Source organism: Aythya ferina, assembly GCF_964211825.1.
Source record: "Aythya ferina genome assembly, chromosome: 4".
Lineage (NCBI taxonomy): Eukaryota > Metazoa > Chordata > Aves > Anseriformes > Anatidae > Aythya > Aythya ferina.
This window is the reverse complement of record NC_140300.1, coordinates 74,250,552-74,273,208: the sequence shown is the minus strand read 5'-3', so window position 1 is coordinate 74,273,208 and position 22,657 is coordinate 74,250,552. Positions and strand designations below refer to the sequence as shown.

General features: G+C 39.9%; 1 protein-coding gene across 34 annotated transcripts in view; it reads right to left on the bottom strand.

Moving 5' to 3' along the window:
• The window catches only part of ANK2 (ankyrin 2), a 339,161-nt gene that overhangs the window by 71,401 nt on the left and 245,103 nt on the right, over positions 1-22,657 (bottom strand). For 24 of the 34 annotated variants that reach the window (XM_084518971.1, XM_084518993.1, XM_084518982.1 and 21 more), the window contains 9 exons: positions 21,484-21,681; positions 19,373-19,471; positions 18,767-18,865; positions 17,205-17,402; positions 15,631-15,729; positions 15,426-15,524; positions 12,613-12,711; positions 10,017-10,115; positions 4,521-4,593 (listed from right to left, as the gene is read on the bottom strand). In XM_084518971.1, coding sequence (XP_084375097.1) covers positions 4,521-4,593; positions 10,017-10,115; positions 12,613-12,711; positions 15,426-15,524; positions 15,631-15,729; positions 17,205-17,402; positions 18,767-18,865; positions 19,373-19,471; positions 21,484-21,681 — 1,063 coding nt within the window. Of the gene's footprint in view, positions 1-2,966; positions 3,048-4,520; positions 4,594-10,016; positions 10,116-12,612; positions 12,712-15,425; positions 15,525-15,630; positions 15,730-17,204; positions 17,403-18,766; positions 18,866-19,372; positions 19,472-21,483; positions 21,682-22,657 lie in introns of all 34 variants that reach the window. The other 10 variants (XM_084518981.1, XM_084518983.1, XM_084518984.1 and 7 more) reach the window with 2 other exon arrangements.

The window sequence follows — 22,657 nt, the reverse complement described above, 5'->3', positions numbered from 1 at the left end:
AAAAAAAAATGGTCTACTTTTAATCCATAAAATGGATATTTTTAAAAATCATAAATCTGATGTAAATGGGTATGGATTAGCTGTAGACTGTTGGGTTTTTTTAGAATCTAAGATCACATTTTTGTTGTCCTTAGGCAGTGCAATAGTATACAGATACACCACTGTCACTGGTGCACAGCCATGAAGGGATAGCAAACCCCGCTGTTATGCAGACACTGTTACCATGGATACATTTAAATGATGCAGTATCACAATTTTGATCAAGCCTGACAACTAAAAGGGAAAAAAGGGAGCAACTCTGTGAGAGGAAGAATGCAACAGTCTGACCCAGGGGCACTACCATATATAGGTATTAGCATATATTTATTTTTTTAATTATTTAAGGACATGAGATGATGCTTTTTCCATTTTTATGAATATTTCAACAAATTCAATGTCCTACTGTCTTTCTTTTTAAGATGCCTTTATGGCCTTTAGATTTTTTTCAAGAAATACAAATTTCTGAAAAAACAAACAAACAAACAAACAAAAATAAATAAAACAACAACCCTGTGTTTCAACCAGGCACTGGGGTGAATCTCTACCAACTTTTAGACAAGCACTCTCATGATAAGGATGCTTTTTCTTTGGATATTGTGGTGCCATCTGATTTTTGAGACTCCATTGACTACTGGCACGTGACAGTTTGCTTGACTTTTGTCTAACCCTTCTTTGCAATGAAAGTGTCAGCATTAATGGCTGTGCGGTGTGACCTGACCTTTACGATAGCCATCTGAGGGGCATGTTGCCACTCCCATGGTGTCTCACCTTCTACTTCACCTTTTCTATTCCCTTCTGCCTGCAAAAGTAGTCAAGTTTACAAGCTGAGAAACAGCTTGTAAAAACAAAGGTTCATTTCTGGATACATTAGTTCTCAGGGCTGGTTCACCACATGGTGCAACGTTTGTGCTGACATAATGCAGGATACGGAAACCTGTGGTTTAGACCCATGACAACTTGCAGCAGCCAGAACTTGTTCTCAGAGAGACAGTGAAGCCTTATAAAAGGTAAATGGGTTGAAAACAGTTGCAGATAGAGGTGCAAACAGACATAAGTGAGAGCTCTTTGATAACCTGACCTACTGACTGGTCTGTATAGTACTACACTTACTGTTCTGTCTCAGATGGGATTCGCAAAGGTAAATCATCAGCAGTCTGTACAGTTCTTTAGCCACAAAAATAATATAAGAGATGAGAAGAGATGAACAGCAACATATTCCTCAATATGATATTAACATATGAGAGAAAAAAATAGTCTAGATTTCGTAGTGTGTCTGCACTGGCTTAGTCCTAGCAGAAACATTTGCCTGTGCTTAACTTCTCTAATTCTGTAGATTTCACTCAAATTTTAAAAGATACTCTGCAGTACTTGCCCATTTCTGCTGCAAGGACACCTCAAGTGCAAATTGCTTCTTTCGTGGCAACAGCTTTAACAGAACTAAAACTTGTCACAGTACAAACAAATGGCAAAATCGGATACAATGCTTAAAAATGCACATTTTTATAGTTCGACTGTATGCACACAAGGCATTTCTGCTGGCTTGGATATGTATTACAGGAACCACATCACTTAACATCTATGCCTGTGGGAATCTAGTGTAATCCTGAGCAGCACATTCTTAACCTTTTTTTTTTTTCCCCCCCAATATCAGACCATCACCTTCCGAACAGTGATTTAACAATGTATGACTATCCTTAAACACTCCTCATGGTTGGCAGTACTACAAGCAAAGAAAGCAGCAGTAAGAAACACGTGTGCATGTGTGTATTTATGTGGTATATAAATAAACTGCAAAATAAAACTGCACAGTCACAGAGCAGGAAAGGCTCATTAATGCCACAGAGTATCTCACATATTTAGACCCACATAATAAGCCTTGAGCAGATGAAGTAGGATTTTTAAGGTATTCTAAAAAGTAAAGAATTCTAAATAATGCTAGTGCTAAGCATGAAAATTAAAGAATTACTTACATACCAAGCCAAAATATTTGACAGACAATACGGCCCTTTACTTTATACTGCCAGGACTGGATTTTAGGAGTAAGAATACTGTATTATTATTGTAACAGTATACTAATTATGCAAGATAACTGTTTTCCAGGCAAAATGTAAAATACTTAACCACCAGGGATGAACAGGCTCCACCATGGAACCTCAAGTATTTATTTGCTCCAGTAGTTTTGTTGTGTTCAACTTTATCATTTTATGCTTACAGCTGGCAGGTTTACCATGTCACATTAATTTATTTCAGAACATACTATGTCACTTCAAAGCTGCCAAGAACATAGTATTAGAGAAACTTTATTGCAAGCCACTTATAAAGACTACACAATCACTAAAGTTCATCTTCTTTATTAAAAAGTTCTCCACTCTTTCTGTCCCCAGCTACTTCATGTTCCTCTAATAAATACCATCCACATTAGCCATTTTTTCAACATCCTCAATATTTTGCCTCTAGAAGCTGTTTTCACAAGGACAATGGCATGAGGTGCTTTAATTGTGGCCAACCTGCTTAGCAACCTGCAGCAGGATCACAGACAGAGGCACTGCTGGTGTGAGTGCTCAGTGCAGCCCTGAGAGGCAACGTGCCCGAGTACCTGTATCATATTGGCTGGCTATTGACAAACAGCAGGTGTCAGATGGTAACAGGAAGCAGAGAATGTTAATTCAATGCACCGGAGAGCATTAGTCATGCTGGATGGTCACGGTAAATTCTGCCAACTAATTAGAGATACAGGTAGCAGATCTTGGATTTTCTGGCTTCCCTTATTCCTCCCACCTTTCAGGACACACAAGCCCAGCCACACTTTATAAGTAACAAAAAAAAGCAGTGTTAGGCACCCAGCTTAAGCGAATTTCTGTTGCTTCAGCACAAAAATAAAACAAACAAACCAAGTTAAACAAAAAGAGAAAGTTTGTAAATCTTACTCCATGAATTTCTGCTAACAGCACCTCTGCAACTATATACTTCCCCATCACTGAAGCGTTCATCATCAGAGTGTTTAAAGGCTGTTCAGCATACAAATTGATTTGAGAAAAAGAAATACCCTAAATATTAATCCCGTAGAAGCAGATAAACATACTGTGCTTTGCAGATTTAAAGATGGCTAAACAGTAGTTCACGAGAATAGGGGAAAATGAAACAAAATGAACATAAGGCTACAGGTAATATAAAGGTCTTTTGTCATCATAATTATACAAGTATTTGGATGTTCTTCAAACAGAGAAAACACAGCATTAACAAGCCTGACACAAAGAACTTAAGTGATCATTTTGCAGCAGAAAATAGCTTATTTTGAATATAAAATAAATAAAACAAACACTTGTTTGCTTTGACTTGCAGCTTTGCAAGCATTAAAAAAAAATAGTATCTGGAGCCTAAACACAGTACTTTCTCAAGTGTAACTCATTTATCAGTGTAATTCGCAAAGTAATACAAGCAGTTTAGGAATATGAATGTGAGTAACTTCCAGAACAATTTAAAACCACAAGTGCATTCATGTTCTTTGTAAAAGAAAAAAAAAAAAGGAAGAAATGGTAAAAAAGAAAAAAGAAAAAAAGAACTTGTGTTCCTAAATCCCTAGGATATTTTGAAGCTACAACCTCTCTATAAATTATTTATACAAAAGAATAGTAACCATAAAATATGACTTATGTAAGATACTGTAGTATTAATTTACACTTCTGATTATCAAAAAGAACTTAGAAAATTTTTGCTAGTACATGTATATATATTTGTTGCCCCAGTGATTAAGATTCGTACGATGTCATTCAAGAACTTTTAGAAAGGGATGTTTTTAAGCTATTTCCTTAACTCTGTGCTGTTTAAAAGCACAGTGCTTTATCAGTCCCTACAGAAGTTCACAGAAATTTTCTTGGGACTTAGTTAAGCGATACTACATATGCCTCTCGTCTGTGCACACAATAAAGTCTGGGACCAAAGTGCCAAAGTTATTAGCATGTTGTTACTTTATGTCATGCTGTATGCATCTGTGATTTGTGTGTGCCAAATACTCCCTCTAGGGAACAGTGTCCTCACCTTCCACCTTAGGCATCTTCTTATGTGAATGTTTCCAATTAAGCAGAACTCCTAGATATGTGTATCTGAAATAAGTGGCTGTGATCCAAAAATTTTACTGCTCAAATTCATCTTTATGGGAGGGTCAAATCCAGCTTTGGGACTGCTTTACATTTAAATTTTGAAATGTCAAGTTGAGAAATGTTTGCATTTGCTGATTTGGTTCAGATAAGATAGTAAGCTTTTATTTATTTATTTATTTTTCTAAAAAAGAAGTTGCATTTTGGTTTGGGTCAATTTTTGGCATACTTATTCAAATGCCATAATGATTACATCATAAAAAAATGCTATTACACAGATCATCATTTCAAGCACTGTAAAACGAAGATGTACGGAAGCAGCTATCCTAAACCTCTGTTACAGGTGGCATAGGTGGTATGGAATAGGAACTTAAAGTTGCTCACCTTCTTCATCTGAAACATCCAGGACCTCGGTCATTGTTTCAGGTACATTTAGCTTGTGTTTCTCTGTTACAGTCTGCAAAGACAGAATCATCAATCCTCAAATTAAACAACAAAAGAGGCAGCAAGTTTATAACAGAGTATTTTCAACAGCAGCAGAAGTGAGGATCTGTTGAGACATTTCATAATGTGATTCCCCTTCCCCTAACTATATTGTTTAACATTACTTCAGAAGCTCCTGTTCTCAGTGCTGTATAAGGTGACATTTACTCTGGCAGAGAAGTAATACAACACACGCACAAAGATAATGAGCTGGTCAGAAGGAAGAAAAAAAAGGAAAGAAAAGCAAGTTCATAGCAAATTTATTTATAAATGGTGCATGCAGAACAATTCGGTTCAGTGTTTCCAAGACGATTTTAAAATGAATTAGGTAATGTCTACAGAAGAGATTCACAGAGTTGCATGTGGCGTATGGAAATTATTAAATCGTAAAGCATTTGGAAATGAAGTTATGAATGATGTGAAATTTTTAAACTAAAAAAAGATGTGAAGGATCTACACAGATCACTTGAAACATTTCTTTCTCCTCCACTCCCCCCAGAACTGACTACACTGCATATTAATGATATCCCTTTAATAAATCATGTGTATTCCCCCAAATCACATACACATCAGAACAATGCTATTTGGAGATTCTGATTTTGTGGTACAGGGACCAAGTACATGCTCAAAAGACACAAAGTGCAAGAGCACAGAGCAGGAGAACGCTAGAAGATTTTCTTATATGTGACTTTATCTGCATAAATAAGGAGGAAACACGAGATGCCTAGGGGTGCTGAATTAAGAATGGTGGATATCCTTTTAGCATCAAGACAGACATCAGAAAAGTAGATAAAGAACACAATGAGAGAAGCTGCGAGAAGTGCAAGGTGTGAGAAAGCTGTCTGAAGTAAGCTCTTCAGTGTTCCAATACAAAAGACAAAATGTCAAGGACTTAAACAAGAGCAGTGATCAGAACAGCATTAGTCACAACAGAAAAATAAATATTTCCCTGGCTCCACCCAGCTCTGTACAGTCAGCTGAACTGAGGAGCTGTGGAGGGGAGTGAACTCATCACCCCTCGAGGCATGTGGCAGCAGATGTGCCCCTCTGGCGTGGAGGGGAAGGTCAGGAGACCGGTGGTGTGAAACTCCCCCTGAGGTAGTACTTCGCTCCCCATTGTGGATGGTATCTATCAAGCATAAATTAACATTATACGCAGAAGCAGTGAAAGAGCGTACAATCCGAGTGCTAATTAATGTCAGCCAAATCCCCAGGACTTCACGCAACGTGATTTTGGGAAAATGCCCATTGATATCAAGCAGCAAAGTCAATAGCTGTCACCATCGCACAAAACCTACCAGGTATTTTCCAGACTCTGCCTCATATTTCTCCTTTTCTAACAAACTGACAAAGATGGCACTCTTGATTACTCTAAGATACTGCATTTTCAAAACTAACAAAGTTACCAATAGAGTAATTACTTTGGAAATTTGCTTAAAGAGCCTGCTTTACAGTTTTGAAGATTTATTTAACTGTGACAGCAGTTCTCAATTCTCCTGAGGTACATGGAAAGAACAATGACATTTGTTTCAAATGGTAATCCCAATTAGGACCCCTAAACTCACTTTTAACCATGATTCAGGAAATCAGTTGTTTCTGCTGCAGTGCTTTTCGTAACACACGTGCTGTGTTGAAAAAAATCGTTTATATTCACTGAATGCCTCCACCAGTATGTTTGACTTTTCGCCCTGCATGCCTACAGCTTTTCACAGATACAACTGCAGTAGGGTGACAAAGCCAGCTGTGACAGATGGAGAGCATGCTGTTGTTCAGGTGACATTGACCTTGTCTCTTCAGCAATACAGCAATGAGTTAACAAATGCATCCTACACTAAATAATAATAATAATAATAATAAAATATCACTGGCACCATGCTAAAGAAATAAACCCAAGTGAAGGGGGGGCTGTGCATTTTTCAAGTGAAATACCAAAGTGTACATGAGTACCAGTTTCCTGGCATCCTAATTGCCATTATAATAATATTTACACAAATTTTAACACAGCTTTGCTATTGCCAGTTTGTAGGTTCCCCAGGTAAAATAACAGAAAAGTGGAAAACAAAGGCAGAAGGAGATGATCAAGTTCTGAAGAAAGGGGAAAGAAGTGGACTGCCTAGGAGTCACAGATGCTAGTTTTTGCATGTTTGTTGTATTACCAAAATTTATTTAAGAAAACTTGTTTCCCCAGTTTGGCTTATGTACAAAACCCATTGGATTAGAAGAACAGAGGAGTGAAAGGATGCTACAACACATGGATCCACAAGCTACAGGTATGGAGTATCTTCCCCCCTGCCTGTCAGGTATTTTGTGTATTGTCTTCGCATTCACTTAGATCTGCATACCCTAGAACATAAGGTTAATTTATCACAGCATCAATTTATTCATAAATTAGATTTGTACTGCTCCTGGATAGTAACAACCTCAGGCACTATTATTTATTTACAAAGAAGTAATGATACTGTATTTATTTCCTGATTTTCCCTTCAGTATAAAAAAACTTTTACATAATTTAACAACTGAAACACAGTTTGGAAAAATGAATCAATGTGCGTGTATATGTGTGTGTGCGTATGTGACTGTATTTCAGAAGAAAAACTCCGTAATATCATCTCTAGAACACTGAACTCAGTAAGAGTTATTAATGCTACATCAATTCCCAACAGAAGCTGGGAATTGTTTCATTGTTGTTATTTTAAACAAAAATATTTTTATATTTTTTTAATTGATAGGCACATTAAAAATGACAAATACAAAATCTGAAATCCTTATCCAGTTCCATGAATGGCCCACTCACTATTGTTTAGGGCCACTGAGAACTCTATTCCGGACTTCACTTTAAGCTTCTGTATTGAAAACTTTCTTTGCAGGGCCAGAATTTCATGTGTTCACACAGAATAATTCAGATGGATTTATATAAACCTGCATGCACGTTCAGCAATTGCTTACTCAACAGCAGTACAGCATAAAAAAATCACAAGGCTCCTCATGCATTAATTTGTCTAAAAGAAGACTATGCCTATTTGTATAAATAACCCCAAACTCTATTGCACAGTAAACCTTTGAAAGTCTACCTTATTCTGTTTTGCTTCCATTTCATCTCTAAGCAGAGTGAAAATATGTGCACCTTACTCTATTGCTTTATATTCATGTGGCTCCACTAACAACTAAACTTGTAAAAATAAGAGGAAAATTTGTTCAAAGTTAGACCACAGGCTTTGGCACTGGAGATTTTTTCCTCATCTCAAATGGCAGTGACTTGAATATTAATAAAGCATCAGCCTCTCTAACATCCTCCATGCATCACTCTGCTACAACCTCAGAGAATGAAGTAGCTATGGTGACAGTACCTTTTTGCACTGCTAAATGCTGGTTTGGCAATACCAACCTCATCATTTGGAGAACTTTATTGCAGGGAGTGCCTATGAGTGCCTGCTATTTATCCCTCCTTTTTAGCACTTGTTCAAAATTGTGTTTAATCAACAGTAACCACCATCATCAACAACAACAACAACAGAGGTTTACATTCTGTATATCCCTTAGGTAAAAGATTCAGACAAATTCACATCTGAAAAATCTGCTGAGTTCACTGAGGGTTCCCACCTGGCTTTTAAAAATAGTGGTTTGTACACAGACACAGTGCAAGATTTCAGATTTCTCTCATATGCAAGTATCAGAGTTCAGCTATGCAAGTAAGTTTCAGCATTTGATTCAGCCCTAAACCTCAAGCATCTGGTATCTGGTTGAAAAGGCCACTACTCTCAAAGTTTAAAGAAACATTTATCCAAAGTAAATAACTCAGAGGTGTCTTTTCACAGTTGGATCCTTATTATTACAAAACATACTATATGTATATATGACAAGGTACAAGGCTCTACAGCAGTGTGCAATGTACAATAGAAAGGAAGTTACAACTTATGTCAGGCCAGAATAGAAAAAGGGTGACAGGACACAGCAAAGAATAGACTAAGAACAGCAAAGGTGTCATCTGAGAATAAAAAAATATATATGCTATAGAAAATAGAGCTAATGTTTCTTGAAAAAAATTATCTAGCTTTTATATTTTTTTAAATCTCTAGATATGTATGTGCTTATGCTTGTGTGTGTGTGATGTGCTAGATGGTCAAATCAGAACGTGAAAGAAGTATCAAACAAAAATCTACAGTCCTTACAAAGAGACTTCTGGAATTATGTTGGAATTCCTTGTCCAAACCTGACTCAGTCTGATTTTTGCAGGTCTTTAATAAATTATGGCTCACTCTGTTTGTAACCCTATGCCATGCTACTTTTATTCCATCTTCCTCAGTTAATAACAAGGAGACTTGCCGTCAGCATGCAGCAAAATCAAATTTTCCCATTTCTTTAAACAAGAGTGCATTCCTTTGCCTTCCCCTAGCCCCCTCCCTAATTGAATAGTGGCATCTATTAAGCAATCTGTGAGCTCCTAAATGACATCTAGATCTGATAGGTTTTCTAGACTTCTGATCTTACTTGCATTTAAAAAAAAAAAAAAAAAAGCAGGATCCTACAACAAGGTTCCAAGATAAAATGCAGTAATGGAAATTTATAGTAAAATTGATTTCTTAAATGATGCACTATTTTTGATGTTGTCCCTTCCTAACTTCTAAAAAAAAGTTGTAGATGGGAGGTAAAATTACAAGCAGAGAAAGCCTTCCCCTCTCAGTTTGTCAAAATACATGTTTTTTCCTGGCTTAAAGCAACAGTACCACCTTGCCGATGGACAGCATCTACTATTCACAAACCCTGAAAAATACGGATTACCAAGAGTGAGAGGACTGAACACATAAGGAAAAATTCTTCCGTATTTTGCAAAAACAGGATCCATTTGAACTGAAAGTGCCTTGAGTGAAAAAAACGATTGATGCGATTCAGAGCCATCTAGTGAGCATCATTAAGCTTGGCACCAGTCCACAGCTGGTAGAGTCCAAATGCTAAGAAGCCTGCTGTGGTGCGCTGCAATGGTTGAGCCCCAGCAGGTGTTAAAAGAAATGTGGAAATGTAAGAAGAGACTGAAGGGGAGAGGTAAAAAGACAAATAGAGAAGCAGGGCAGGATCTATACAACAACTCCCAAACTTCTGGGAAGTTTGGATTTGTGGCTCAGACCCATCTCCAGATAAAAAGTTTTACTCTGCCCCTCAGTAGTTGTTTTTCCCTCTGTATGCACATAAAATTTGTTAACTGGATCAGTAAAACCTGATGTATTGCACACACTTCTACATGCTAAAAAGATATTTTGAAAGCACTTTTGCAAAAACCTAACAGAAAAGGGGGGGCTTAAACTAGAAAGTAAAAAGAGGTACATGGGGAATCTGAGGGAAGAAAAGAAAGACAACATTCTGAATAAAGAAGAAAAACATTTTAATGCAGCTGCAACTCACAGTTGTGGTGGTAGTAATCTCCTCCGTTACAACCTTCAGCGTATCGACCACTGAGATATATCCCAGACGCCTAGCAATAGCTAAGGCAGTGTTACCATTCTGGAGAGAAAAAGAGAGAAGAGGAGAGAGAGAGAGAAATGAGAGGGAGGATTGTGATGTGAACCAATGAGATCACTCTCAACACTGCATGAGCCAGCATTTCCATCCAAAACAAGGCGCAGCCTAGGAAAATCACTGTTTTTTTACCGTTACATCTGACTCTGTCTTTGTAACTTCTTTAAGACTATAGCTCTGATTACCATGGTAACACAACACACTTACATCTGCCTGCTATTCTAAATTAAAAAAAAAAAAAAGTGCTGTATGTTTTAACCCTTCGGTAGTCAAATTCCACTACACAGACTGTCTCATCTGCAGAAGTTCATGCTTCATTTTGCATAAACTGACTTATATTAAACATATTCTTCTTTAAAAAGTATTTTTAAATCTTACAGTTTCAATTCCAGTTGAAACTGTGAGATCTTTATCTGGTGCAACTCCTCTCTGAGGAATACAAGATTACAGCTATATTCTCCACATGCACTTTAAATCCTCCTTACAACAAAAATGTATGTGCAAAAAGTACACAAAAGCTGCTGATGGTAACAAACACAAAAACAAGCCTATATGAGGCTTGGGTGTTGGCAACTATTTTCCATGTAAATACATTTACTTGCAGTTTAAATGACCATGATATAGAGATGTGCCATTCGGGAAATGCATATTACAATGATAATTTAGTAATTGTTTAGGCATATTTATCTCCAGTTTATCACCTGGAACATTAAAATAGATTGGAAGATAAGCACTATTAATTCAATTTTATGAACATAGATTGTAACCTTTCATTTTAAATGAACAGTAATTAAGATTGCCATCTGTCTCACTGCATTTGAAATTCCACTCAAACTGCCTCAAAATAGGGTCCATGGCAATTTATTTCGAGGAGCTCTTCCATTGTAGCATAAGGCCAGCCACAACAGGAGGCAAAATTAATGAACCTTTCCATGAAAAAAATAAAAGAAAAATAAGTATCAGAAACTTGCTAAACCGTCCATAACTCTTTTGAGGGCATAACTTCCCTGCAGAACTGACTGACGGGACTGGCAGCCTGTTCTGAGTGACCTGGCTCTTTCTCTGCGATGTGCCAGTCCGTGGGCCCTGCGCCACTCAGCTTGGGGAGGGGGCAGAGGGACATAGTCCATGACTCTCCATAAAGAGCTGCACACTGAACTGTTTGACATTACTTTGCACTGAACTGAAGAACTACATGCTAGCCTACTAGGGGAATCGTGGAAAGCCACCGTATAGCTCTTCACACTGTATTGGTTTCTCGCGTGATACCACTGCGCTATGCGCAGGGTGTCGGCCTGAGGGTTTCTCTTCCTTCAGTATCAGCTTTAGTTACCCATCATTTCAGTTGTTCTGCATTAGCCTAGCTCAGCAGCCCTGAAGCAATGCAAGGTTTGTGGATTAGCACCACAAAATGAATAGATAAGCATCTTTACAGCACAAATAGTGTGATTGTTACTGTCACTTGCACATTAACTGCCCATGTCCCACTCCCATAACCCCATGTCAGCTGTCTCATGTTGAAATTCTCTTATGTCAACCCAAAGGTTGCAATATATGGACAAGAACAGAGTTAGAATCTTAAAAAGCATGCGAGCCGTGCAGTGCAGACACACTCCTGAGACTCTGCTTGGATTTGGGTAAGTGTTGGCATGAAAGACCCAACTTGAGGACTGAATTCAAGTAAAGAAACCTTTGGCTGAATGTGTCCAGCAGAACCTTCAGGCCCAGAAGCTGACTAAAGATTTCCTGTTGATGATACACATATGCTGGTATCTTGGATGCATGGTTTGGATACTGGTGTCTTGGGTCATGGTATAAACTGCTATCTTAGCTAACTTCACAGAAGATTATCCTATGTGACTGTCCCAGGACCAAACAGGTCCCCGCCCAGTGCCAGTCTAGGCATGCACAATACACAAAATACATGGTAGCCGGAGCAACTTTGGGAATGACCACAGGTTTGGGACTTTCTGGCTACATTTTAAAGATTTCCCAAGTAGAGGTGACTAACAACAATATCAACATGAAATAGAACAGTTGCATTCCCAGCTGACCATGGAAAAGGAGCTGTGCAAGAGGTTACTCATGGTCTTTGAAGAGGTATTAACATCCATGAACTTAGTAAGAAGCTAAAACAGAGAACCAGTGGGTAGAGGGACAGCAATCTGGATTCAAATCTTCCAAGAAACCCAGGTTCAGATTTTCCACTTTATGGAAAAATATTTCTCAAGATACCAATTTTCAAGATACCAACAGCTCAGAAATCAGTTTCTTCATGTCATATACAGCTTAGTGCACACTGAGTTATATCTGAACTACCTTAAGAGTGTAAGGAAAAGGAGAGGAAGTTACTTTTACACATCTGACAACCAGCTGTCTGAGGAATACGCTCACCAAAACAAAGGCTTGCTATTAAGCCTTAAGAAAGGAAAGGAAAGAACTATCTAGGGAAACATATTCCACAGACACTTCAAAGACTTACAGTGGTGATGGCGTTGGGCTTGGCCCCATGTTGGAGAAGAACATTGATGATGTGAGTGTGGCCTTGCTGAGCAGCTTGGTGAAGAGGGGTGTACCCATTCTGTTGTCCACAGTGGTCACCATAAAAGCAAACAAAGAACAACAACAACCAGCAGCAATTAGATTAGACACTTTGGTTTGCTTAATTCTGCTCCTTTTGAGACGTTTCTAAAAGAAATCAGGCCATCAACTGACACAAAGATGATAAATCTACAGTAATAATAACATTCTTTCCCCAGATTAATGAAAACTTAAAGAAAATATTTTTATTCATCTATCATCTTACATCACACAATAAAAGCCAATTTCTGGATAGGAACAGCGAGGAACAGCAAATTAAAGTGGTATGCTAAAAACACAGAATCATAGCTGAAGCAGAGAATTTTTCTCTTTCTCTCGCCTCTCTGCTTTCCATAAAAGCCTTAAGATTTGCCTTTAAAATATTTGATACAATTTAAGAATATGTTTAACAGCGTGACCAGCAGGGCTAGGGAGGTGATCGTCCCCCTGTACTCAGCTCTGGTGAGGCCGCACCTCGAGTACTGTGTTCAGTTTTGGGCCCCTCGCTACAAGAAGGACATCGAGGTGCTCGAGCGGGTACAGAGAAGGGCGACGAAGCTGGTGAGGGGCCTGGAGAACAAGTCCTACGAGGAGCGGCTGAGGGAGCTGGGCTTGTTCAGCCTGGAGAAGAGGAGGCTCAGGGGCGACCTTATCGCTCTTTATAGGTACCTCAAGGGAGGCTGTAGCGAGGTGGGGGTTGGCCTGTTCTCCCACGTGCCTGGTGACAGGACGAGGGGGAATGGGCGTAAGTTGAGCCAGGGGAGTTTTAGGTTAGATGTTAGGAAGAACTTCTTCACTGAAAGGGTTGTGAGGCACTGGAACAGGCTGCCCAGGGAAGTGGTGGAGTCACCATCCCTGGAAGTCTTTAAAAGACGTTTAGATGTAGAGCTTAGGGATATGGTTTAGTGGAGGGCTGTTAGCGTTAGGTCAGAGGTTGGACTCGATGACCTTGAGGTCTCTTCCAACCTAGAAAATTCTGTGATTCTGTGATTCTGTGATTCTGTGATGTAATTTTTTAACAGCAGTGATTTCATGTCATTTGCTTTTAAAAAGACTAACAATATATACCTGTTAAAAATTGCAATCATTTTAGCTTTACTTTCACTTCAAAAAGGCCTGGTCAAGCCATAATTACACTGAAAAACATGTACACAATGTCTGTATTAACAAACATGCTTAACTGTATATGTTTATCTGCTCCAGTGATTCAATTCTGTTGTTACACAATACAGAAACACAGCCAAAGTGTACTTTGGCTAGTTGATCTGAGATGGTATTATGTAAGTCCAGTCAGGCAATTCATTTACAAAATTATTTGCAATTGGTTTGAAAGCAAGCAGAAAATAAACTGGGAGAAAATACCAAGTTGATTGCACTATACAGGTAAAACCTGAGGGCAGGCCCTGAACACACTCTGAGAATCATCTCTTTCGCAACTCAACAGATGCAAGTAATGCTATGTACAACTAATTAAACAGTGATAGTTTAGAACTGTTACAGTTCTTAAATGTACAGTAATGCACGCATGGACTACTAAGAAATCAAAGGAGGATCTTACTGTAGGTTGTAGTGCAAAGTATAGTTACTATCTTAACTTAAATATCAGCGCAGTCCTTTAAAAACGGAGTTCAGTAATACTATTTTTCACTGGAGATGGCATAAAACATCCCGCAGGCACGAGAGCTTACTTATACTTCAACATGCCTACCCTGAATCCAGCCAGGATTGATTTGCTCTAAACCAAGTGCACAGTACTGGTTGACAGACTGCCCATATTCTTATTGGTCCCTTGACATGAGATTTTGGAGAAGCCCTGCCCCTTACTGTCATATAAACTCACTGACTTTAATGAAATTACTCTAAATTAGTGAAATACCTGGGGGAACTAGTATCAGAATTTGTTCCCGTGCCCCCGTACACATTGAGTGGGACCTAACACTAAAGATACAAGTATGTATGCCCCTTTAGTTAGCTTCTAAATACCTCAGCTTGAATATTTCACAGTCACCAGAAAGTCTGTTTTTTTATACACTCTGGAGATATGCACATCTGGCTACACAAGGCATCACATTTGTTTGCTAGGCACACCAGTCTATATTTAAAGGAATTGCTGAACTTAGTCATTAGACATTCAGTCTGGCAATTTGGTCCACTTCAGTAGACCTGTTCAATAACAGGAGACCCAGCTCCCTCTCGAAACAAAACAAAATGTCGCCAGGAAGCTGCATTCTCCCACTGCTGCTGCTTCCTTTCCCGAAGTCATGCCACCCATGCTTTGATTGGCAGTAATTCTTCCCACTCTTCTCCCAACAGACTGGAGAGAATCTGGCATCACCCTCACAGTATTTGAATCGTTATTTATCAGTTTGGCAACACATAGGTATTACACTGGTGTAAACCATGTGTGAATGCAATCAGAAACAAGCTTGCATTTGTTAGTTGCATATGAAAATAAAACAAAAAAACACCAGCACCAAAAAAATAACCCCTTACACACACCCAAAGAGTTACTTGACTTTTCTTTTGTGAACACTACACAAGGAGATGTAGCAGACAGAATGCATTCCAATACAGCCACAAATCAGCAGATACGGACACCTACCATCCAATAACTGTACTTTCATTGTGAGAAAGGCACCTAGTGGTGTGTATCAGCAGCGCTTGGTTGATAACTTCATAATAAAGAGCAAAAGAAAGCAATGAAATATTCTTTACCTTTGTTTTAGCATTGACATTTGCTCCCTGCTTGAGAAGAAAATTCACCATTTTGATGTTTCCATAGTGACATGCCACGATCAAAGGTGTGTAACCGAGCTACAACAAGAGAACAAGGAAATAAAACTGCAAGCTCAGTGGAACATTCCTTTACAACGATAGCACCCCTTGGCACACTGGAGACAGTAGTCACTCCATGATTTACCTTTGTCTGAGCATCCTGGTTTGCACCATGTTTTGTGAGTATTTCGGCAACATTCACTTTATCCTCTTGAGCTGCAAGGTGTAAGGATGTCAGCCCGGTCTGGAGATAGAATATATAAAATAAATAAATAAATAGGGGTAAAAATAAAATCTTCTTTACATGAGAAATTGAGCCTTTCTCACTTTTGCATCTTTAAAAAAAAAAAAAAAAAAAAAAAAAGAAACCAGACCCTAGCTATAGCTTAGAAATGTGGGGTTTTTTTTAAACAAAGTAGAGTTGATGTTTCTTCTGTTCCGGCTGACAAACAGCTCCACAGCAATTATATCACCAGAACCACAGCGTAAATGTTTCAGGAATCAGTGATCACATTCATATTTTATACAATAATGTCACTGGAGAAGCTGTTATTACTGGAGAAGCCCATTAATAAACTAGGGCAGGAAGCACAGTCATTGGGCTTCCCACTCCTCAGACGGGAAAGGGAACCTTGACAACTGCAGGCACAAGTCAGAAGGAAGAAAGGAACTCCAAAAATAGATCCCATTCAAAGACACCAAGGATGCAATTTTGCCTAAAAGCTCTCTGTGATCACGCAAACAGTGCTCGCCCATGAACAAGAAAGAGAACAAATTTTGAAAGAGAAATGAAAACTGCCTTGTTTTTAATTGGTTATATAGCATATTACACTAATTCCAGGTAATGAGACTTGAGCCTTCCATATTGAATTGTACAAACAAAAGCTGCAGCCTTCTGACCTCAGGTGTGCAAGATTTATATGTATGTGCATGGATAAATCTGGTGACCTATAAAGACCTACAGTAATAGGTTTTTGAGGAGCCAGCTCATTTTCTTTATAGGGCTCATCATGTAAAACCATAGAAAATCCAAAAGACTGGAAAGGTCCTCCAGAGCATTACTTTCTACTCACTACTTCACTGATACTGGGTTGTTTTGTTATTTGCCAGAGGCTGCCAATTTCTTCCACTCAGAAGGAAGGCTGAAGGGTAAAATATATGAGGAAAAGAGCCTTTGCTGGCATGAGCACTAAATTCTTTTGGACTGTAGCTCTCAGATTTCTGTTATACGTTATTAAATCAGCCCATGGGCCCACAACCTCTGAATTTTACATTCCTCCTCTTTTGCAACTAATGTAAAATTCTAGCAGCGTATATGAAACAGCTCAGGGATGGCAAGGTTGCAACACAACAAAAATCCTGCAGTCCTGCCTTCTTGAATGCCTCAGAAAACGTTTTCTCCTGTAAGCCCTCTACCAGAGCCAGGTGTTACACCATTTTCCTCCAATCGTGGCTAACAGCCGCAGCTCCTCCTGTGGGCTACCCAGTACAGCCATTAATTGCATGATATAAGTTAACTGGTCAATCTATCTGCCATGCCTTGGTTTCCCCTCCACACTTCTACTGTTCACTCACCTGTCATCACTTCTGCAGGCTCACAAATTCACATATAAGGAAGTGAAGCAGACAATTTCTAATGAAACTACATGATTCTCCTGCTGTGCTTTGTATCTTAGTGGGTACTCCCACCATAGTACTTCATCTCCAGTTGTGAGTTACCTTTGTTGCCACATGGATATTGGATCCTTTCTCCAAAAGCAAGGTCACCATGTCAGTGTGACCTTCTTGGGAGGCCAAATGAAGTGGGGTCACTCCCTGTTTGGTCAAAATGTTGGTCTCAGCCCCGTAGTTCAGTAGAGTGGTCGCTATCTGCATCTGATTTTTCTTGGCAGCGATGTGCAGAGGGGTGTATCCATTCTAACAGATGTCAGGAAACAAAATGAGAATAAAGTTAACAGCCATGTAAGCCTAGGAAGTCAGACACCTTTGAAACAGGTTATTTCCTGTTACCCCATATCACTAGAGATGGGACTCCATTATATTTTCAGTGCCAGCCATGTCCCACATTGCCCTGATGTCCTGCTGCTGTCGCTGTCTGTTATTTTCTCCGTACAAACTGGAACAAAGCAGGCACTCGCTAGGCAGACAGGACCTAATACCTCCAAATTAGCCTGAGTTTGACACTCAGTTTTTTAATAACTTATATTGTAAATATTCGCCTCTGACTGATGGGTGACATTCCCTGGGATGAATGATGGGTGCACACTCTTCATTACATTACGTGTGGTTTGGGATCGTGTGGGTAGAGGTGTGTTTGCATATGGGATTTTGATACGTGTCAGTCATGACTCTGGTTGGGAACAGGGACAGGGATGAATGCTTCTCTGATCAAATTAACCATTCAAGCAAAGGAGAAAGGTGCTGATGGTATTTTCTGGCAACAAGGCAACTTCCCACCTTTAATTGCTTTACAGAGCACCAAGTGGGAAAATTCTGGCTCAGAGCAAACAGTCTCTGTTGGAGGTGTTCTCTCGGTTGGTCTGTGTCTTCTTAAAAGGGAGCTTTCCCGAGCTATCCTACTACAACTGAAGCTTTCCCAGCATAAACAACAGCTCTCCTATCATCACTTCAAGGACTGGCTCTATTTTTTAGCAGCATGTAAAAAGCAGTCTCGTACAGGGTAGAACATGCTGAAACCGGTACCAATTCTCTTGTTATTCTCTCCTTTTGTTAGCCTGTGCCTAGCACAGTGATATCATAACACAATTCCTAATCCCTGAATGAATTCTGCTTATGTGTGGTCAGAATATACACATGGTTTCTAATATTACATAATCCTAAAGTGAGTTCCAACTATGACTAAAGCTCGCAAATATAAAAATGGGCAGAGAGAGGCATATATATGCATACACATATCTATTTCTTCTTTTTCAGGGAAGGTCTGGAAGAAGAACAACTTGGGCAGGGTGTCAGTCATCTAGTTGGAAGCAGGGCCAGCCTCCCAGGTTAATTAGGGACCAGCCAAGTCACATTTTGACCACCTCCAAGGATCCCTGGGGCAACCTGCTCCAGGCAGTGAGCCCTTCACCCCTTGGAGGCTTTTTTTGTTGTTGTTGTTTTTTTTTTTAATTTACACTGAACTGCAATTTCCCCCATGCCCGATGACACCTGGCACCGCCTCCAGCTTTCCACAGAGGATGGGGAAAAGCGTTGGGAAGGAGGGAAGGGAGGAAGGAGGAAGGGTGGCCATCGGGGTGGCTGTTTGGGCGGCCGGAGCTCACCTTGGCGGTCGTGTGGGGCGAGGCGCCCTTCTCCAGCAGCAGCAGAGCCACCTTCTGGTTGTCGTAATGGGCCGCCACGTGGAGGGGCGTGAGGCCGTTCTGTAAGGGTGGTTAGCGAGCGTTAGCGGGGCGTGGGGCAGCGGGGGGGTTAACGTTAGCAACGGTGACCAGAAACCACAGGCAGTGGGCTAGGCTGTACGATATGGGGGAGAAGCAGCTGAGGGTGAACACGAGCAGCCCTCAGAGAACCCGTTCCCGCAGCACAGGGAAAACTGGCCTCGCCCCCGTGTTGGTTTTTTTAATGAGGATTTTTACAGTTTAGACAGCCTGGTGCCATCGGTGTTTCTTGAGCCACAGAAACACGTTTGTTCTCCCAGCCGTGCACAGCATGCCCTCCTGTGAGGAACCGAAACCCAATGGGCAGCAGCACTGCCTCCAAAGCTAATGCCCATAATCATCAGCCTCGGGAGAATGTGATCTTAATAAAGCTAACACGACCATCTGAAAGCAGCTGCAGGCTTCCTCCGCGTGCACATTTCACACAGTTAGACCCTAAGTAAGAATCCAAACCACTGCTGATTGTTGTTTCCTCTCTCTGGTGAGTACCTTGCCAGCTGAATCGGGAGAGGCGCGACGCTGCAGAAGGAGCTTTGCCACTTCCAGGCTTCCATATTTGGCCGCCACATGTAAGGGTGTGAATCCCTTCTGAAAAATTTCGGGAGACAGAAGAAAGTGCTTGTGTTAAAAATCACATTGACATCTCCCTTTCAAGAACCACGTCGCTAAACTAGTAGTTCTTCAAGCTATATTCTAGCTGTTAGAATCAATCACCATCTCTAGAAATAGCATCATCCCTTAAGAGCAGTTTAGAAGCATGAAATACAAAAAATACTTTCCCCTTTCATTATCCTGTCCAAAGTACATGGCGACAGTGTGTCAGACATTTTATCTGATACAGATTCTGCTAGCAACATACACTGTGTGGGCAATGAAGGCACTTGTACAAATTCCTATTCCAAACCAGCTGCATTTTCCAGTTTCATGATGACAGCTTTAGAAATATTTCTTGTGTCAATTGTTGCCAGTAACAATGAAACACCAACTAAATTCAGCGAGACAAGCTCCAAGCCTTATATTTCTTCTTGAAAGAGTTTGTAGAAAAATGATTTCCATTTGTGTTTTTTTGTGTTTTTTTTTTTCCTTTTTTAATCTATACGGTCACCAACCTCTGCTGCAGCCTCTGAACTTCAGCTAAAAAAAGTCATGCCTGACTCAACGCTAGTGCTTTTGGAAACATTGGAAACACGTGGCAAGACAAAAATCTTGCCTTTTGGAAAGAGTCCTTTTCTATTTGTTCTAGAATGCTTGTCAGTAAAGCACAAACATAAGGCCTGTGTCAAGCTAACATGCTGCTTGCCTACTCATTTAATTTTAAATATCACGTTGATAAGGAAAACTCACGAATGCAAGACAGTAGGTGGCAGACTGCACCACTGCCCTGACTGTAATTCCAGGGAACTACAGTGACCTATTTGCCTGACACATAAGTGATGTATAATGATTATTATCATCACCAACTTGTTCCATTAATCCCATCACAACAAAAGTTTACGTCAGGGAATCAAAAACATTTCCAGCTCATGAATCACGGGTTTGTAGAAAGATTATCTAGAGGGCTACATCTTTCCCTCATAATTATAAAATGTTTCTGCAGTACTAAAGCAACTGTCATAAAGCCGTATGGAAAACTGGGGAAGTATTTAATGTATTTTTAACCGTTTTAATGTGATTTAACAGACGGATAAAAGGAGAAAAGCAAGCATTCCCAGTAATCCATGGATCATAATTTCAGATTGCTAGTTTAGTCTTGTGAACCCTGGAAGACACCCCATGATTCAAAAATATGTTTTAAACTACAACTGTGATATCAGGGGTACTTCTTTAGACCTAAAACAATGGTGAGAATCACTTATTCACATGTGATAAATTTAGAAAAGTTATCTTGGCATATTCACAGTACCTATTCACAGTACCTATTTTCTTATGTGTTCATCAATGTTATGAATGTATTGGTAACCATTTTTGTCTAAGAAAACAGCAATATTCCACAGATTATTTCTTTTGTCAGTCTAGAAAAATGGCCTATTGTGTCATATGCTATCTCATTTATAGAAATACTGAAAATAGATTCAGAATTAGATGAGTCTGGACAGATGCTGAATTGTATAAACATGCATTTAGGAACATTCCTTTCAGCTAGTACAGACCAGATTTATTTTACTATTTAAATAAACAAGTTTTTGAAAAGCAAGCAGGCCTGTTCATTAGAAAAAAAATAAATTGTTTCCTCCTCCCAAATCTGCATTTTGTACTCTGAAAATGTTTGGAAAAAATCCCTACTTGTAACACAATGGGATAGAGATGAACGAGGACTTCAGGTACATTTAAATTTGTTGTGGCAATGTATTTTTCATGACCTGCATTTAGCTCCTGTGGGAACCAAACTCACAACTTTAGATGACAGCAAAATATGTCAAAATTTGATTAACTTCTGATGTTACTTCAGTCTACTGGGTTACTGTGGATTAAATAAGAACAAAAAAAGACCCAAACTAGCTCAATTTCTCAGAGTGAAAGTACATTCTTCATGAAACAGACCTGCACAGGAATGCACTGCCTGTGCTACTAGAATACAGACACAAAGCATTTTGTCTTACTTTGGTGGACATGGAGTGTGAGGCCCCTGCCTCTAGGAGCACTGACGCAACATCAACTTGTCCCTCTCTGGCAGAGATGTGCAGTGGGGTGTACCCATTAGTCGTTGCAGCATCAGGGTGGGCCATGTGCTGTAGCAGAAGCTGGACAATCTCTGTTTTACCCAAGCGAGAGGCAATGTGCAGTGGAGTCTGTTCTTCCTACAACTCAAATTGAGTAGATAATTAGTGCAGGTAGAACTATCCTGAACACAATATTGTGTTGGATCCCAATGGCTGTCTCTATGCATTGGTCTTGCAAAAATCTTAAGAATTGATAATACAAAGAAGGCAGTAAAGGAGGGCTTGCCGGTTAATTCTGGAGATGAGCTTCAGCAATGTCTTATCAGAATAGAAAGAGAGGAACTACGAAGAAAAACATTTTTTTCCTTTTCTCAATAATATGACACACAGCTTCCATCACTTGCTTTCCTCTGTGTTCTTATTTGTTGTACACCAACTACCTTGCACTTCAAATTGTCCCCTTGGTTTCAGAACCTGGCAGTAACTGCTACCCAACCTCTGATGCTTGGATTTAGGATGCTGCTGTGCATCTTCTTGGTTCGATGGAGCAGCTATTGTTGGTCTCAGCCAAGTATATTGTACAGGGCTTGGCTAGAACCGGAGTTAATTTTCTTCACAGCAGCACATAAAGTGCCGTGTGTTAGATTTGTGACCAGAACAGTGTTAATAGTACACTGGTGTTTTAGGTATTGCTGAAAAGTGCTTACACCATGTCAAGGCCTTCTCTGCTGGGAGGTGATACAGCCAGGAGAGCTGACCTGAATTGACCAGAGTAATCCATACCATGTAACGTCATGCTCAGCAATAAAACTGGGTGGTAAGTTTTTCCGAAGGAGCTGTTGCTTGGAGACTGGCTGGGCAGCAGTCTGCTTGTGGGAGGTGGTGAGTGATTGCCTTTCCTTCACTTCTAGGGGGAGGGCTTGTTTTGTTCCAGTTTTTTGTTTCTGTTTTTTTTCTTTCTCCTGCACTTATTAACCTGTCAACCCAAAAGTTTGTCTGACTTCTGACCTTCTGATTGTCCCCCCCATTCCCTAGCACGGGGAGAGAGCAAGTGACTGAGATACCAGCCGGTGTCAACCCACCGCACACATTCTGTACATTACTGGTTTTGGAA